The following is a 19,057-nucleotide window of genomic DNA, read 5'->3' on the forward strand; positions in this document are numbered from 1 at the left end:
GTATATGAATTATTTATGCAAGTTTTCTCACACAATTTTTTGAACTAATTTTATTTATTTTTAGGTTAATGTTAAGTTACATGCATGTACCTTACGCCCCTCTCACATGAATAGTGAATGATGTGGGTCCACTCACTATTCATGTGAGAAGGTTGTAAGGTACATGCATGTAACTTAGAGGGATCCTTATCTTTATGCTCACCAATCTGTTATTTTCACTCTTGTGTGTATTTTTTTTTTAATTAATGTGTAGGGTTGAGCTATTTTAACTAGAAATTTTTTTTTTAATGCTACTTTTTTACTTTAATTCGTAATATCGAATTGCATAAAATTACCATATAAATTTTTGTCAAAATTTTAAAAGTCAAATTATAAAAAATACAGCATCAAAGAGGCACATAGAAATCTGCCCCAGCCCCTGTTGGGTCCACAACGTAGTGAGGACCAAATTGAAGGGGCATTAATGGTAAGAATAATTTGACTTATCCTTCACACACCGATCGCTCCGCTCCATCATTTCACTATAAATCAAGGAGAGAGAGAAGCTGCCCGCATTCGAATCGAAATCTAGGGTTTCTTCTTCTTAACTCTCTCGCCCTCAGCAGGTGCGCCTCTCTCTCTCTCTCTCTCTCTCTCTCTCTCTCTCTCTCATTCGTTTTAACTACAGTTCGTTCGGTGCTATACCCAATCTTCTTTGATCGATTATCTACTTTTATTACTTGATTTGTTTCAAGATTAAATATTTAATTATTTCTTCATGTTTTTTTCGGTTTTCAGGGTTCGTTAACAGCTATATGTGAAATTGTTTACGAGGATTTAATTGAGTCTATAAAAGCTGATTGACTGTGAAATTATTTGTACCTTTAATTATTCTAGAATTCCTGAATTTTTAGATCAGCATATGAACCTATCTATTAGGTGATATAATACTTGTTTGAGGGCGTTATTAAATTGTGAAAGTGGCTGTGTTTGTGTTTGTTTTTGTGTGAATTGGCTAGGTAGTAATTGAGTATGATTTGATATAATTTAATGCAGAAAAAATGCCTCGTTATGATGACCGGTACGGTGGTACGCGTCTCTATGTTGGACGCTTGGCTTCACGGACAAGATCACGTGATCTTGAGGAGATCTTCAGCAGATATGGGAGGTAATTTGATAGTTCTTTAATTTGGTTTTTATTCATGTAATTTTGGATTGGAGTGAGTCCATAACGTGGCAGCTTGTATTCACTGTCTGTACCAAACTACCAAGTTTAATTTTCTTTTATTTTTTTTATTTTTTTTTGGTGTTCTTCCATAGAGTGCCTTACAGTTCAAATTTTTCTTTGTTTTATGTTTTGTTGGCGCTTTGGGCTCCTGTATGATAGTTAGTGATGTGTATTTTCTTCATAATTTTTGTTGCACTATTCTTTACAATGTATGGCCAAAAAAGTATATATAAATTGGTCTTCTAATAGGGTCTTTTCTGGTCTTATGTGCGTAAATTTAATGGTCCTTGACTTAGGTTCTGGGGTTTAGTGGCAATAAGTTGTGCCTGGAAGCCAATAAAGCCTTTGCCAAGCTCTTTAAGTGCTTGACATTCAATATCATTTCAATATATGTGTGAGAAAGCTGCAGCCCTCCACGTGTCTTGTGTGGTTTAACTTGAATGATCTTGTTGAAGGTTTCTGGGCTTTTGCCTAACCTGGAGGTCTATGGTGAGAGGTTGACCTTGGTGGATTTGGCGAGTCTTTCTATAGTGTTAATGCCTGTTTTTATCGAAATGGCAACAATCTCAAAGTGGTGTTTAGTTCATCTGTGAGGGGCGAAGTATCAACCCATCGATACTTGTGTCATGATGGCCTTACTGTTTCTGGCACCTGTTTACGCAGAATTCGCGATGTGGATATGAAGCGTGACTTCGCCTTTGTTGTACGTATTTCTTCCTCCTTTTATCTTTCTTTCTCACTCGCGCATGAGCACATGCCCACATGCACACATCCTCACAAAGTGTATACACATAAGACTATGCATTTGTGTTTTTTTCTATTTCTTTTTTTTGGGCCCAATTCATGTGTCATGCAAATATGATCTTGTCCTTCGTTTTCTTTTCTCTGGCCCTTAAAAACAGGAATTTAGCGACCCTCGTGATGCTGACGATGCAAGATATAGCTTAAATGGTCGGGATGTTGATGGAAGCCGTATCATTGTGGAATTTGCAAGAGGGGTAGTTATTTTAAGCCTTTTTTTTTAAGAGAACTGCAAAGTGTTTGGTGTAGGAGTACATTGGAAGTGAAATAAGAGAAAGTATTAAAATGTCTCACCTCATTATGGGTTTTGTAAATGCTGACAGTGTTTTCTTTCGCATAGGGGCCACGTGGTCCTGGTGGATCTCGTGAGTATCTTGGTCGAGGCCCTCCTCCTGGATCTGGGCGCTGCTTCAATTGTGGGATTGATGGCCATTGGGCTCGAGACTGCAAGGCTGGAGACTGGAAGAATAAGTGTTATCGCTGTGGTGAACGAGGCCACATAGAACGAAATTGTCAAAACAGTCCAAAGAAGTTAAGGTATGTGTATGTCCACCTGCAGTATGAAAATTTGCTTTCTTCATGCACATTTTTTAGCTTATACAGAAAACAATTATGGTTCAGGAGGCCTCGGAGTTATTCACGTTCTCCAAGTCCTCGTCGTGGTAGAAGCAGGAGCCGTAGTTACAGTAGAGGCCGCAGCGACAGGTATATCATCCCTTATTTGTAATGAGATTATTCTCCTTTTATATAGATCAACAAGTGATGAAACAGTTGCAGTTTGCTTATTCTTTTCTTTTGAGTGTTGAATTTACAGGAGGTCCCACCACAACAAAAGCCAGCTGAAAAATTTAGCTTTTCTAAGCTAGTGTGCTACTGATTCTTCAAGTCTTGAATTTTTATACTGCTTTTTGTGTTTTTCCAATTTAAATATGATTAAAAATACCCTATGCATGGTAAAACTTGAAGTTGTGAGCTCCCTTTTTTGAATTTTTGTTACTGAAAAATTTAGCTTTTCTAAGCTAGTGTGCTACTGATTCTTCAAGTCTTGAATTTTTATACTGCTTTTTGTGTTTTTCCAATTTAATTATGATTAAAAATACCCTATGCATGGTAAAACTTGGAAGTTGTGAGCTCTCTTTTTTGAATTTTTGTTACTGTTTACTGTTTCTTGTTTAATTTTATTTATTTACTCATTGTATCAATTTGCAATTTTTCAGCCGATCACGATCGCCTGTCAAGAGAGATAGGAGTGTTGAACGTTTTGAGAGAAGAACAAGGAGCCCCCGAGACAGTAGGAGCCCTAAGCGTCGCAGAAATTCACCACCATCATCTAAAGGTAGGAAGCGTAGTCCAACCCCAGATGAAAGAAGTCCACAAGATCAACGTAGCCCATCCCCAAGGGACCGGAGGCAGGCTAATGGATCAGAGTACAGTGGCAGTCCAAGGGGAAAGAGCAGAAGCCCTGTAGACGATGCCGATGGCCCTGAGGATAGGAATTACAGGAGCCCTCCCGAAGAGAATGGCCGCAGCCGAAGCCGCAGCCGCAGCCTTAGTCCAGTCCCTAGGGATGATAGGAGCCCAATTGATGATGATGATAATCATGGGGACCCTAGAGGCAGCGAATCAAATTAAGTGCGGGTTAGGTTTCATGTTGTGATCGACTCCTCAGAAGTTGTTTGGAACAAATTATTAAGTACTGTTTTGTATTTAGAGTTTTAAATTTGAATATTTTTATGAACTTGCTTGAGATTTTAATTTTTTATTATGTTGGAACTGTTCGTAAATTCATGTTGGTTTATTTGCAATTTGGGAAGCATAAGATCCCATTTTGATGACTGCTGCTCTAGTATGCAGTAGTTTCTATTCTCAGAAGAAAACTTATGCCGGAGACACTTGATTGTCATAATGTGTGATGGAACTTCTGTGGCCACTGGGACTCTTAGGGACAGTGAAGATGGGAAAATTGTACGACTGTCATCATTGATCTAATAGGCAATTACTCTGTTCTAGTAATACACTAGTACCGAAGTAAAATTCGACCCATTGACAGTTATTTTAACATCCAAGTCTAAAGTAGTGGTGGATCTATTTCAGTCAATAGTCTTACCTGATATTGCAGAACTGTTTTATCGTTTTCTCAAATAAGAGTGTTTCCTGTATCACCATCATCGAAACGCACTTACTACACCTATCCTACGATCATGCAACTAAAAATGAAATAGGCAGCAGCTTGAAGGGTCTAGAGGAATAGTGGGTTATTCAATTGACTGCAGAGTCCAACTCGCCCTAGAATAGACCACTAAACTATTCTGATGGCAAGTAAGCACCACGGTGTAATTTATCAATGCAGGGTAAGCTAACATCAAAGGAGACGGCATCTAGTGTGTTAATAAACTAAAACACCACAAGCAGGTCAAGAAGCAACATCAGAGTGATCACTATACAAAAAATCAATGCTCATTTCAGCAGCTACCAAATTAAAGCTGTTCATTTTATTTGTTTGCTTGCATAACAGACAAACACATTGAAAGGAAATTGCTTTTGGTTTAGCGTATTTACAAACGGCAAGTCTCCAACACCAACACCAAGGTGTCAGAAGACTTACCCGAGTGAAAGTTCTTTCAGGCAAGAGGTATCCACAGTTAAGCTTAGGGAATCCAGACAACATTCAAGGCTCTTTAATTTATGAAGATTCCTGGGACTGCCGATCTATGATATATAGGCCTTAACCAAATCCGAATAATTGCATACCAAGCCTGTCCTAGGACAGGTTATTTTACCATTGTTTTTCTTGGCCATTTCTTCAAGAGCCTGCCACACCAGAGAAATATGTTAGATCGATGACTATAAGCTTACATAATTATAACCAGAAAAATGCAAACCTTAGTGCTATAAACATAGCCATTAGGCAAGACTTGAGGTGGGTTCTCTGTGTCCATTAGCTCTTTAGTTATGTAGCAAACAAGCTTCGAGTGATGCTGCTTAGAGTATGGCAATGGTGATGCTAGCTTTCGGAAGCTCTCCTGTGACAGGGGGTCCTCCTTGGTACAATCATCTTCATAACAGTATCTAAATCATGTCAAGGCAATGTACATAGATGTTTAAGATGATTTATGATTTAACTTGAGCACAAAGCTACATGGTTCAATGATTGGTATAGTGTCCTTTAAGTAGGTATGCCTCCTAGATTTATAACTTACTCTGATTGTAACAACACTTACGCTGCTAACTACCTTATTAACGTTAAAGATGCAACCAACAGAAATATTCACATATCACAGAATAAGGATACGGAGTGTTTAGGGCAGATAAGCCAGCTTGCAGATAAATATTTAATAATGGCTCTAGTGTCATGCCATATAACTTGCAGAATTCCTGTTTAAATTGGTCGACCAAGAAATCCCATTGCTTTGGTTCAAACAAAGCCTGGAAGCAAAAGAACAGAAAGCAATTAAGTATACCAGTCTAACCCATAACTGTAGGCCAGCAAAATAAAAACAAGAACATCCACAGAGTTATCAAGGAATGGAAGTCTGATAATCTCTGTGAATTAGTTAAAAAACCACTTTATTTATGTAGGCAAGTACATACTTAGGCATTTATTCATATATGCATGAACAAATGCATGTATGAGCAAACAAGAATTTTCAGATTGGTATTAAACAGAGTCTGAAGTTATTGTACTATATGCCAGCCTTCATATTGGGGAGAAGCTATAAGTGAGAAAGGAAGGACAACTCCTTCATAGCAAGACCAGAGATCAAAACTAGATAAGCAAAACAGAGTAGTGGCAAGTTTATCTTAAGAGACAAAACATTGACCAAGTATCATGATACAGTATAATCATGTGCATGCAGCACACAAAGAAGATTTATTCCTAGAGATAAAATTCACCTTGTATGTGGTGCACTCAGTATTACTCTTAAAAGCCAAGGTTGCCATAACCCGCTGCAATTCTTTCATATGGGTAGCTCCCCATGGTGCAAGGTACTTTCGAGCATATGTAATGGCACGCAAGTTGTTTTCGCCTCTTACTAACTCTATGAACTCTTGCAGTCTCAACTGAAATTCAAATTTGCTCTGCCACAAAAAGAATTTTAAAAGAGGTACGTTTGATAATCAGTATTGCTACAATTAGCAAAAGATTTAACAGAAATCAAAGCTTCATCTTTTCATAAACAACCTAAAGAATAGAGTTATGTGTATTTTTTCATCATTTTGGCATTACTACAATTAACCAAAGATTTAACAGAAATCAAAGTTCAATCATTTCATAAAAAACCTCAAGAATATAGCTCTGCGAAGTTTTTCATTGTCTCTGAGAATACTTTTAACCTTTCACGTCTTGCGCCATTCAAAATTCCACCTCTCTAGGCTAAATTTATATGACATCTAATGCACCATGCATAAGACATGATAAAACTTGCAGTGAGGAAAGAAGGTTTCCAATCCAAATAATGCTCTTTGTTTCAATTCTTATCTCATAATGGAATAATCATATACAGCTATTAATCAAACATGTTATAAAAGTCAAATGATAACGAGTTGAGTTCTCTATCCTGTGATTTCAAGAATCAGCAGCCAATATGAAAAAGATTTGAAGAACGGATACTTCTATTTGAGAAGCTCTTTTATACGACAATTATGAACCAAAAAATTGCAGCAGGTACCTTAGACTTCTTCAACCTTGATTTATTATCAGAACACCAGGCTAAAGCAGGGGCTACCTCCTTATTTTGAAGAGCATCAATAACCTTTTTTGCTTCTTGGAATACCTCAATATCAACAAGATCCTGGCATGCGAAGATCAATTTAGATGCCAGCACACAAGATATAACCAATGATACCATATACAAACATAATCAATTAAGTCATACTGCAGTACCTTTGATCAGATTTCTGACCCATGCAAATAGAAAATACCAAAACTCATTTACAGATGAGACAAACAAGAGATCTATCCTACCTATGCTGGAAAATAGATCAAACCCCAAAACCTCTGATTGGTGTTAATTATAATATGATGGGAATTTTCAGTTTCGAGTAAAAATAAGTTCGAAATATCACAAATCCAGTCAAAAAAAAAAAAAAAAGATATCTGCACACAAGCAGCTTGCAAAAGGGACAAGCATGTAATATAACCTGTATATTACTACTTTCAGCCAACTTCTCAGCAGTTTCATAATATGACATCCGCAACATGTAGTCTACAAGAATCCGTTTCACTCGTGTGTTATTCCATTCTGCTAAATTTTCAGCATCCGCGGATTCTAAGTGATTGAGTCGAGCCCGGCATTTCTGTGCCTGCAAATGCTCTGTTCGACTTCCCTCTTCCAGCTGAGAGGATCCAAATACATTTCAATCACTGAGCAAGTATGAACTTGTATGCCTTATTCATCAATTTACGTCGATTTGATCAGTTGATAATTGGATAAAGATAGTTCAAAATCAATAAATAATAATCTATTTAGTGAAAGGATTTCGATTAGATTTTATTATACTATAAAATTATGATTTTTCAATCTTAAATTTCTAGTCATTTGCTAATTCACTAATCAATGTAACCAAATCACCTTCAATTAACTGATATAATTGCTTAAACAATTCAATTATCGAATTATATTGTTTTTGAATCTAATTAGGAAACTGACCTTGCGTTTGAGCCCTTGGAGTCTTGAAACGAGAGAGGTGAGGTGATTTACGGCGTCGTCTTTGGAGAAGTTTTCGGAATCGGAAACGTCAGCGACGTTGGAAATAACGGACGTAATTTCTTTCTCGACGGCACGGTGGTCGGTTCGTATAGTCTTCTTGTAGTGCTCGAAGGGAACTCTTAGAAATTGGTGCTCGAGTTTTAGAGCTTCGGTTAATTGAGTCAGTTTCGGAAACGGCGTCATGCCACCTGCGGCGGCTGGGGTGGGGTTCTGCGGTGGAGAGGCGGCGGCTGAGTTTCCGTTTGGGAGCGAATCCATTTCCATTGCGAGTAAAATTCGATGAATTTTTGCTGAGATTTGGGGATTTTTTTTTTTCCAGAAAGAGTGAAGTGTAAGGGAGAGAACTTTCAAGTTGCTGATTGAGAAAGAAATTAGAATTCAGGAGACAAACGGCGTCGTTTGGGAATTCGGTGGGGGGGGTTGTCTGGCAGTTCCTGTGCTACACGAGATTTATATATGCTTTCTGTCAAAAAGTGTACTTGGATAGAGCGCTTTCTTTTTGTTTTGGATTTATTTTAAACAAAAATAAAAATACTGTATTTAGTTGAAAAAATACAACCTTCAATTATTATTATGGGAAATAACATTCTATAATTTCATTGACTTATTTTATTTACAATGACATTAGTGAACTGTTAAATTTGCTTAATTTACTTAATTTTTTTCCTATTGATTGAGACAACACAAATTAAATATTTGTTTTGGCTTTAGATTTGTTAAATTAAAAAATTAAAAAAATAATGTCATACGAAATAATGTTTTTAACCAAAATATGTTTCAAAAACAAAAACAAAAACAAAATCAAAATAAAAAGGAAAATGTCAAATAAATAATTTTTAAGAGGTAAATAATGAAATAAACCAAAATCAAAATAAGGGTCTTCTGAGAGCAAAGTTGAGGCATGTATAGCGCTACTCTTTACGTAAAATGCAACTAAAGTTACCCCAAAGCCGTCGACCGACTCAAAGCGGCAAGCCGCCAATAACGAGCACGACGACAACCGCCCCACGTCATCACGAAGACAACCAGTAGCCGCGCCACGCCACCAGTCCTTTTGAATTCAGGTATTATTCTTTAATCTCGTACATTAATCAAAACTTCATAGTATTATTTTCAAATTTCAAGGTATATTCTGAAACTAATATGCACTCTACGAAATTAGAATAGATGATGCTTGTTACGATTCTACTCATTGGTTCTAGTTATGACACATAATTTGCACAAAATGGTTTGGAATGAAAGACCAAAGAAGGTGATGAGGTGATGGATGATAAGAGAATTGCATTACTCGGTGGAGTTGGTGCTTCATTCAGAGACCAAACTCCCCACGATGTACTTACTACTCATTGCTCAAGATGACGGGCCAACCGTGCCTGTACATAAAGCCTTACTTGCGATCGTCTCTCTCTCTTTAATACTACTTCTCCTTTATTTATTAATAGCTAGTAAACATTAAACAACTTCCATCAGTATAAGGTGAGCAATTGAGCGCACACGTCACACAATTTTGCAACTAGTATTAAAGTTATGGTACAACTAGTTAACGCCTCTTGACAAGGCCGCTCATCATATATATAAGGTGTGCATCATTGTCCATATTTGTATTATGTAGAAATCTGAACTTTAAAAAATAAAATCTACTCTAGTAAATGGATTGTATCTATATTAATTTAAATAAGACAAAATACAAATATGACAAGAACACCTCTATATAAAATTTTTGTTAAAATATATATATGCATTTGCTAAAATGATATTGTCGATGTTAATGCATTGATCGATGAAACAGTGTTTTTACTTTTATCATGGTCTGGTTAACAATTACTTTTCTTGTAGCGTGAGGATATTTGTTCATCAAGATTTGGATATGTGACTGATTTTTTTTTTTTTTTTATTTCCCTCGGATAACTAAAATACCTTTCCGACGTCATCCTTTTTTGATTTTGGGGACATACAAAAATTCTTGCTCCATTTATTTTTTTTTAATTTCTGCAGGGGCAGAGTTGGGAGTAGATCTCGAGGGATCTTCGACTTTATTTTACAAAATTCAAAACTATAATTTTATCATATAAATAAAGTTTATAAATAATATTTCATTTAAAAACTCAAATTTTTTTAAAAAAAGTTTGCAGGTGCCGTAGTCTCCTCGGGTCTCCGTAAGCCTCCGCTCCTGGATTTGCGAAAGTCATGGTGTAATCGTGTTTCTTTTTAATGAATATGCATTCTTCTTTCAAATTTGTAATTTACCAAGTCTAGATCTTAAAAGTTACATAGTGCAGATCAATCATTACAGTAGATTTATTTTCAACCTGTGATTGTGGAGAATATTTCAAAAGATGAAAGGGATAGTGGGATACTCCGAATGGAGCTCGAAACATTTTATTAGTCTCCACAACTATTTATTGTAATAGAGATTATGTGTGTTTTGATCTTCAACTAGTAAAATTTGACATGATTTGTTTATCCGATATGAACACGATGCGAGTAAATAATTTTAAAACTTTGGATCATGAAAATTGTTACAATTATCAAATGGGTTTGTTTGGGTCCACGTGATTTTTTTTTGTGTCAAATTAGATTCAATTTCTTGGCTAATTTACATTATTAATAACATGATTATTAAAATTTGATATGACTCGTTTATCCGACATGAACACGACACGAATAAATAGGTTTGGATCATGAAAATTGACACAATTATTAAACGGGTTTGATTTGTGTCAAGTTACATTCAATTTCTTGACTAATTTACTCGATTAATGACATGATTATTAAATAGTTAACCACAAATAATTCATATTTGTAGAATTTAAATTATAATTATGTTTTCAATTCTAATTTAATTTGCAAAATCTTGTTATTAAAACTCAAATATTAAATATGATTCTCTTTTTATTTTCTACTTTTATAAAAGATTAACATTTATATGATGTAGCATTTTTTATGATATCAATACATAATATTATTTAGAAATATAAAAGAGTGTAATTTGTGATAAATGAGTGTGCAAAATTTGATATAAATTATGTTAAATAGGTATCAAATAGATTATTGAATTGTGTCGTGTCACTGGACAAGATTAAATAATTATTAACACAGCTACCACAAGGCATACAAGGCCGCAGCCCCAAGGCCCACGGCCCACTATAAATAATATTTCAAATAGAGTTGTGTAACTTAAAAAGAGTATTTTTCTACTTTGGACACGAAAAGTTTAAAAGTGTTACATTTAAACCCCCCAAGTTCTAGACATTTTCTTTTTATATTTTGGCATCTCTAACTTTACTGCTTTAACATATACATGCCTTATTCAACGATGTTATCAGATGTTGACTTCACCAAAACAGTCACTGTTTCTAGAGGATAAGTAGGATTTACGAAAGCATGTGCTCATTGTTAGACAAGATTAAAAAGCTATGAAAATGGCGGCGACATGCATGTTGCTCCTTTTTTTTTTGGTGTGCTTTTGCTTTTATCAAAGTGCTTTTTCGTCTACACAAAATGGATTGAGAAGCGGCTGCAACACTGGCAATTGTACTAGCTATTTGCTTTGCTCACCAAGTGCTTGCGGAAAAGCAACTATCACTCAAAGTTGTCAATCGGCCGTGCTCATGATTACAAGAAGCGACTAGGGACAATGTCATACTGAGCTAAAGAGCCCGGCTCCTTTGACCTTTCATAAAAATTAAAAGTGAAAAAAAAAATTTTTAGAGAAAAACTTATGTAACCCGGACATCAATTCATACGATTCAATAATATCTTAACATATATACATTCGTTTTAAAATACATCAATTATAATAGAGAGAAAAGTAAAAATTAATATACGTGTTGTACATTTATTAGATGGTCTCATTGCGAATATCCCGTGTAAATTTTTCTCTATTTATTGTCTTGCATAGCACATATGATTATTTGTCATCGATTAATAGACAAAATGCCACCACTTTTTTTTTTTTTGTACATCATGAAAATAGCATAATTTTCAGGAGAAAATGAGACGTGTCTTATCTAGGATCAAGTGCTGATTTTAATAATCTTCTGTCACACGTAAATTAATATTCAATCAAAATTCAATATATAGTTGGAGCCCACTAAAGTTCAGGATGAAAAATGAAAAAAAATGTTGCCACAATTATTGGTAAACAATCAACCCTTCTTTTTAGAATTAAAGAGAGGAGATGCTAAACAATCTAAGGTTCCGTTCAGTATAACTTTTTAAGTAGAGCTTACTTAAAGAGAAATTTTGTTAATAGAGTTTTTACTCAAAAAAATTTAATTGTGTTGATTGTCAGTGAGAGTTTTTATTAAAAATTATAAAATTACTTTAATAAGTAATTTTTTTAAAGTTATATTATAAAAACAATAAAATAAGATTGTCAAATTAATAAATAATATTTTAGATAATTTAATATTTTTTTAAAAAATCAACTTATATTTATAAAAATCCAAAATTTAAACTTTTGCTAGTAAAACCAAAATGACTTGTATTTGAAAACTCTACTTAAAAAATAATCAAATATCAATAAAAATTTTGATAAGAACTTATAAGATTAAATAAGCACTCATGATTAGTAGATAAGACATATCAAACAGTCACTGACTAAGAGGTTATTGACAAGAATTTAGGGTTAAAATTCAAATTCAATTTCTAATATATATTATAATCTAATAACTACCAATTAGTTTTCTAAAACGACGACAAAAAAAAAAGTTATCTCTAAATTTAAATCCTATTTACTGTTGTATTACTCCTTAGTTTGCGTTCTAAGAATCATTATCTATCTACATAGGTCAATTGTATAGTATTTAGGTTTACTAATCAAAAGCAACAAAAATGGTTGAATAATCAAAGTTCCGAAATCGAATTTCTGAAATTACTTTGAATTTCATCCCAAGAAAAAAAAAATCATGGGACCATGAAATTTCAATTTTTGACAATCGTTAATCAAAGTGGAATATTGGACCCACGCTACCGCTCTTTCCCGAACTTGGGACCCACTGAAAATCCCCTACACTCGACTGCACTAAATCGCACCTCGCTACCCCCCGCTCCATCCGCGCAACGAAAAATTTAAAAAGCACATTATTGGACGAAATTACCCTCACATATTTCTTCATTTTGCAAGAACACCAAAGGAAACTCTCAAGACTCATCATTAGACTACTAATTTTGCCTCTCCAAAGCACACATAAAACATTCTTCACACTCCTCACACACTCTCCAAAAATTCCGCTTGACGGCAGCATATCCGCCGTTACTGTCCAGCCGCCGGCTTTTGACGCCGTTAGTTCGAAGACTGAGTAAGATTTTTCATACTCACTCTTCACTGTCTTCAATTAATGTAATTTCCCTTGAATTTCGGTTTGATGAGTTGGATTTTAATTATTATTTTTTTAAATTTCGAATATTGTTAAAGACTGTATCTGACCGTTAATGGTAAATTAATAATTCCATAATTTAAATTTTAAAAAACGAAATTCATGTGATTCTTCAATCACTTGTTAATTCATTATCTTTAGTAAGTGAAGCGAAATTTTTTGACCGTTTGAGAAGGAAAGAAATTTTGTGAGTTACTCTCTCTTTCTTTCATCATCTTTATCTTTTTATTGAAGCCTGTTTGGTTGCCAAGAAAATTCTGTAGGAAATGGTAAAAAAAAAAAAAGTATCTGTTTTTATTAGATTTTCTAAGCAACCAAACAGATAGCGTTTGGGAATTTTCATTTCTTTCAGTTTCTGAGCAGCCAAACAGGAAACCAACTATCCTTTTTTTTATTTTTTATTAGAATTATTTAAAAAGATCAAAACTTTAGTAATTCAATTGGTGTTTAATTTTTTTCCCCTTGTTTTCTTGGCAATATTTGTAGCTTCATATCATCATATACATTCTGTTGTCTTGACAATGATGAATTATAAAATGTTTGTGATAATCATCCTTTTTTCCTTTTTATGTCAGATTGTGACGTTGTTAAAAGTGTTTTAATTTGTTTGTTTGTTTATTACTTTTGCTTGTGGTTGTCTGATACTGATTAAAAAAAAAGGGGGTTTTAGGGTTTAAGAAACTGATGAAAATGATGAGGGTAATGTGGTCTTTCGCAACAATTTAATCTTTTATGGGTTCTGTGTAAAGATTGGATCGTAACAGAAGCTCTGACATGCATGTTTTTATAAAATATTTCTATTTTTTTATAATATTTTAACTGTATTTTTAGTTTATTTGTTGAACTAGCTGCTGGGAAAGAGTAGAGTTACTAAAGCTATCGGAGGTCTGAAAGCTTTGCTCTGTTATTGATTTTTTTTTTTAAAGTAAAACCTGCAATACATTATTTATTATATTTTTTTGAAAAAGAAAAAAATTATAAGAAATATGATTCTCACAGAAAGTACATTGAGTTACTCTATTATTTACTCATGATTCTTTTTTTTTTTTTTCCTTTTCCATTTTCACTTGACAAAGGGATATAACTTCTTGATTATGTATAGACACTTTTAACACCTATCAATTTCATCTATTTGGATCTGTATATTTGTGATTTAATAATTTTTCCGGTTTATCAATCACAAGCATGAGGTTGATAGCTTTTCTGCTTGGCAAATATTGCCATTTATTTATTGTTTCAAACTTTTGATACTTAATTTAGCTTGATATGACTTTTATTTCTGGGGGTTTCTTCTTTGAACCGAGATATTAACGGCAACTTGATTCTCTATTGGAAAACTTAATGTTCTTCAGGTTCCTTTCATAATTATTATCACATTGTTGCATGCTTCCCTGTCATTCAATTAGATTTTTAAGCTCAATGTAATGAACTTGATATGAGCTGTATGTACTGGTATAAAAACCAAAATCTATTTTTCTTTATTTGCCTTTTACTTGTTCTCTTTCTTAAGTGATTTTAATCATGTTTGATTATGCTATTGTCCTTTCCTCCTATTTTTTAATTTCATTTGGTTGTATTTTAATTTCAGGTTAGTGAGATCCCATCACTTCCAGAACTTGTTATAACAGATCAAGATTGAGAAAACTTTATATCTTCATGAACTATAGCTAGCAGTTGTTTTTGAAGATTACAAATGAAGAAGCTATTCTTTTTCAGATCTTCCTCTAACAGTGGAAACAACAACTCAGTTTCTCCACCATCAACAGAGAAAGAAATTTACTGGGAGAACCCACTGCGAAGTGGTTATGGAGTGAAACATCAAGCTGATGACAAGTCTGAGAACAATTTTCGCAGCCCCAGGGGCCTGTTTTCCAAGTCCAGGAAGCAAATATCTGATAGCCAGGGCTGCAATAGCAGTTCAAGTCTTAGAAGGTGTCGCTCATTGTCATCAGCAGCATTTCTTGTAGATGGGCTTGACCAAAAGAACTTCTCTTGCTCTGGTGATCAAAGTATATCTCCTTCTAGTAGTTCTACTAGTGCTCGACATCAGCAATGCAATCGTTCATCTCGGTAAGGCATTTGATATATGTCTTTTTAACAGTAAGAATTTGTTGTTACAGTGTCCTCTTATAAAACTGATTAGAAATTATGTACATAACTTGTATTTCCCAATTTCTATTGAAATCACTTCCTGAGTCTCATTTTGCCCATTTACGGCTATGCTAGACAAAGTAGGGCTCCCACTCCAGAGAGGCAATGCAGGGAAAAGCGATTTGAAGTGACATCTATTTCAAATGCTTATGGATCGGAGAGGTCATGTTCTTCTGGTTCGTCTAGTAATGTCTCGACTAAGATTTTGGACCGCTACATTGATGGAGAACAGCATCAGGAAAGAAGCAGGCCCACAAACAGTTCCTCTCAGAGAAACTATATTGGAAATGGGAATGGAAACGGCGGTGGGAGGCTCCCCCCACGAGTTCAGTATACAGCTCCCACTTCACCAGTGGACAGTGTCAAAGGTAAACCAAAGTCTCATTCGTTTAGGGAAGCCAAAGGGACCCGTCTCCGTTTCTCATCTAGGGATTGGGTAGAGAATGGATTTGGCCATGAATCACCTCGCAGTCTTGCAAAGAATGTGGTTGAAAGATTAGCCCAGACCTATGTTCTTCCCAGATCAAGTTCAAAGGATGTTGACCAGGATATACCAATCACCATTGAAGACATCTATTGTGGTTCAACAAATAGATATTCTGATTCAAATTCAGATGTGATTGCTCGAAAAAGTTATTCATTAGATGATCCCTTTGAAACTGTTAAGAATGGATGTGAGAAGGATGATTTATCAGGTCTGCAGAAGCAAAACTATTTCTATGGGGATCATTGTGAAGGTTTGAACTCAATTGAAACTGAGGAGGATGAAGATGTGGAATTACGGAGAAGGTCTAAAGAAGCTGAAGGGAGGGTCATGGTTCTTTCTGAAGAACTCGAGCATGAAACTTTTCTTCATGATACTGGGTTTGACGTGCCAGCAATGATTCAGACCATTAGAATTTTAACTGAGGAGAAGATGAGTTTGGCACTTGAGGTTTCTGGTCTTCTGCAGTCAAGAATTGTAGAAAGAGCTTCTGCAAAGGAAGAACTTAGGATGGTGAAGGCAGATCTGGAGTCAAGAACAAGAAGACTAGAAAGGGAAAAGGTTGAGTTGCAATCAGGATTGGAGAAGGAGTTGGACAGAAGGTCAAGTGACTGGTCATTCAAGCTTGAGAAATATCAAATGGAAGAGCAGAGGCTTCGGGAGCGGGTTAGAGAGCTAGCGGAGCAGAATGTCTCCCTCCAGAGGGAAGTCTCTACTTTTAATGAGAGGGAAGCAGAGAGCAGAAGCATGATAACACATTCCGAGCAACAACTTAAGGACCTGACAAGAAGGGCTGAACAGTATACTGAAGAGAATGGAGATCTAAGACAAAATCTTTCTGAATTAGGGGAGAAGTTTAGAGCAGCTGAAGCTGATTTATATTGCATTAAAAGAAATTTTGAAGAGAAGGAGATGGAGTGTAAGGATTTGCAAAAATCTATCACAAGATTGCTAAGAACATGCAGTGAACAAGAGAAGACAATTGCTGGATTGCGAGATGGATTTAGTGATCAAATTGAGAAGAAGCCAGCATTGGATAAGTATGATAAGCATGTGGCCTTGTTGCAAAGGGAGCAAATGAGGTTAACAGGAGTAGAACTGTCATTGAGAAGGGAGATCGAATCTTATAGGGTTGAGGTTGATTCTCTTAGGCATGAGAATATAAGCTTGTTAAACCGCTTAAAAGGCAATGGGAAAGAAAGTGCTGCTTTAACCATGAAGCTAGATAAAGAATTGTGGACTCGTATATGCTGCTTGCAAAATCAAGGAATATCGATGCTAAATGAGAGCACGCAATTATGTTCTCAGCTGCTGGAATTTATCAAGGGGAAAGCAGGCCAACTTTCGGAAACCAAGCAGGGTATAGAATTTATCAAAAATGGTTTAGATGGTCAATTCATCATTGAATCTGACATGAAGGTTCAGGGATTTAAGCGTAAAATTGAAAGCCTAATAACGAGTCTACAGACTATGTCTGCATTGCTGCATGAGAAGTCAAGTTTGGTTGCTTCAAAATCCCAGTCACTGCATGAGGATGTCAATTTGTCTGGGAAGCTAAATGATCAGACTGCAGGGGTAAGTTCTGAAATCTTGAAATCTGTCTTTAAATTTGGTTTTCGTGAATCAAGGATGCTGATGAATCATTTTCAGTCTTTTATTACCTTCAAATATGTTCATTAAGTTCAGCTTGCACTCTATTCCATAATTTATAATATTAAGGCAATTATGAGATCTGATGTTAATCAGATCATTGATGTTTTCTTTTTCCTTGCGTAGGAAATTATGAGATCTGAGCTCAAAGCAGAAACTTTATTAACAAGTCTACTGCGAGAGAAGCTGTACTCTAAAGAGCTGGAAGTCGAGCAGTTGCAAGCTGAACTTGCAACAGCTGTTAGAGGTAACGACATTCTCCGATGTGAAGTCCAAAATGCCCTGGACAACCTTTCTTGTGTCACCCATAAGTTGAAGGATCTTGAGCTACAGGTAACCTTTATCATTTTGACCACTGAAATTTTGAACTTCAACATCGTTGATGGCATGTCTCTGTGTCTTTGTGTGTTCACTTGAACATATGTTAATACTTGAGAATTTATCTGGTAGGTTTACTTCAACTGTGGGATATGATTCTCTGTGAATTAACTTTCTAGCACTTTTAAAGTTACACACTTACATTGTGCTTTAATTCGCTAATATGTAGTTCTGCAATATGACTAGATTGGCGTATATCTTAACCTAAATACAGGGATGCTATTGTATGTTGTGGCTTGTTGAAATGTGGATAAAGTCAGGTCAATGGTGCTGAATATAAATTGTAGGTTATAAAGTTCAGTGGTACTAAAAGTTTGCAGGGGGGGTGTATAGAATTCTTATAGATGTTTGAAACTTTCAGTTATTTTTGATGATGCAGGTAACAGAATTGCTGTACATGTTTTGATTGGGGCATGTGAACTTCTATTTCCAAAATGTCTTTATTTCACTGACCGCTGAAATCTACATTGTGCCATTCTCAAACTTATTTGTTTCTAGCAGATGTTGAAGAAGGACGAGAGCATAAACCAGCTTCAAATAGACCTCCAAGATTCTGCAAAGGAATTAAAAATCATGAAGGGGATACTGCCTAAAGTTTCAGAGGAGAGAGACATGATGTGGGAGGAAGTGAAACAATACAGTGAGAAGAATATGTTACTGAACTCGGAGGTTAACGTATTGAAGAAAAAGATAGAAGTCCTGGACGAAGACCTTCTTCTGAAAGAAGGTCAAATTACAATACTCAAAGACACCATAGGCAGCAAACCGTTTGATCTCCTTGCCAGCCCAGATAATATGCAAGAATTTCTGCTGAAATGATTGCCGGGCACTAAATACTTTTGAATGTGTTCTTGAGGTGGCTATTTTCTTTTTTATCATTTTCTTTTTTATCATTTTCTTTTATCTTTTTTTTTCCTATTCTAGTAAAAAGATGATGAACAGGGAGTGTAAAGGAATACACCAGCAGTCCAACACCATGATTCTTTCAGAACACAGCAGTTCTTATAAATTGTATGTAATCAGTTACTGTCTGATATGATCCATATAGTTCCAAGTTTGCAATTGTGTTCGTCTCTTCTGTGTCTCTCCTTTCCCATTTTTTGAATCTCTTTTTTCTCTTTTGTAATTCGATTACGTTTGATTTTTTGCAAAGAAAAGCTGAGTATTAGGAATGACCAGCTAGGTTAAAAAAATTGTGTGATTATGCAAATTGGAAATGGTAATGCATACTTTGCAAAATTTATATATCCTTAATCATAGCGCGAAAGAACATAAAAAATTGGGATTCTCTAAT

General features: G+C 35.2%; 3 protein-coding genes across 8 annotated transcripts; 2 read left to right on the top strand and 1 right to left on the bottom strand.

The window, feature by feature from the left end:
• Positions 1 to 465: 465 nt before the first annotated feature.
• LOC102610618 (serine/arginine-rich splicing factor RS2Z33-like) lies at positions 466 to 3,813 on the top strand. Of its 3 annotated transcripts, none has more exons than XM_006485917.3 (7): positions 466 to 605; positions 1,036 to 1,147; positions 1,871 to 1,910; positions 2,110 to 2,205; positions 2,349 to 2,545; positions 2,630 to 2,713; positions 3,226 to 3,813. In XM_006485917.3, the coding sequence occupies exons 2-7, from the start codon at positions 1,041 to 1,043 to the stop codon at positions 3,638 to 3,640; spliced, it is 939 nt and encodes a 312-aa protein (XP_006485980.1). In that variant the 5' UTR covers positions 466 to 605; positions 1,036 to 1,040; the 3' UTR covers positions 3,641 to 3,813. The 3 variants fall into 3 exon arrangements, with proteins under 3 accessions (XP_006485980.1, XP_006485981.1, XP_006485982.1); XM_006485918.4 differs by having other exon boundaries at positions 2,633 to 2,713; XM_006485919.3 differs by having other exon boundaries at positions 568 to 605; positions 1,663 to 1,910.
• A 627-nt stretch (positions 3,814 to 4,440) lies between these two features.
• On the bottom strand, positions 4,441 to 8,147 carry LOC102610102 (protein MAEA homolog). 2 transcript variants are annotated; one of them, XM_006485914.4, is made up of 7 exons: positions 7,660 to 8,146; positions 7,151 to 7,345; positions 6,679 to 6,801; positions 5,903 to 6,088; positions 5,301 to 5,434; positions 4,891 to 5,077; positions 4,441 to 4,819 (listed from the first exon to the last, which is right to left on the bottom strand). In XM_006485914.4, exons 1-7 carry the CDS (start codon positions 7,981 to 7,983, stop codon positions 4,718 to 4,720), a joined length of 1,251 nt encoding a protein of 416 aa, XP_006485977.1. In that variant the 5' UTR covers positions 7,984 to 8,146; the 3' UTR covers positions 4,441 to 4,717. The 2 variants fall into 2 exon arrangements, with proteins under 2 accessions (XP_006485977.1, XP_006485978.1); XM_006485915.4 differs by lacking the exon at positions 7,151 to 7,345 and having other exon boundaries at positions 7,660 to 8,147.
• A 4,712-nt stretch (positions 8,148 to 12,859) lies between these two features.
• Positions 12,860 to 18,828, top strand: LOC102609587 (uncharacterized). Of its 3 annotated transcripts, none has more exons than XM_006485912.4 (5): positions 12,860 to 13,022; positions 14,689 to 15,170; positions 15,327 to 17,310; positions 17,512 to 17,718; positions 18,265 to 18,828. In XM_006485912.4, exons 2-5 carry the CDS (start codon positions 14,794 to 14,796, stop codon positions 18,580 to 18,582), a joined length of 2,886 nt encoding a protein of 961 aa, XP_006485975.1. In that variant the 5' UTR covers positions 12,860 to 13,022; positions 14,689 to 14,793; the 3' UTR covers positions 18,583 to 18,828. The 3 variants fall into 3 exon arrangements, with proteins under 3 accessions (XP_006485975.1, XP_006485976.1, XP_024957256.1); XM_006485913.4 differs by lacking the exon at positions 12,860 to 13,022 and adding an exon at positions 13,129 to 13,287; XM_025101488.2 differs by lacking the exon at positions 12,860 to 13,022 and adding an exon at positions 13,295 to 13,369.
• Positions 18,829 to 19,057: the final 229 nt, after the last annotated feature.

This window comes from Citrus sinensis, chromosome 4 (assembly GCF_022201045.2).
Source record: "Citrus sinensis cultivar Valencia sweet orange chromosome 4, DVS_A1.0, whole genome shotgun sequence".
Lineage (NCBI taxonomy): Eukaryota > Viridiplantae > Streptophyta > Magnoliopsida > Sapindales > Rutaceae > Citrus > Citrus sinensis.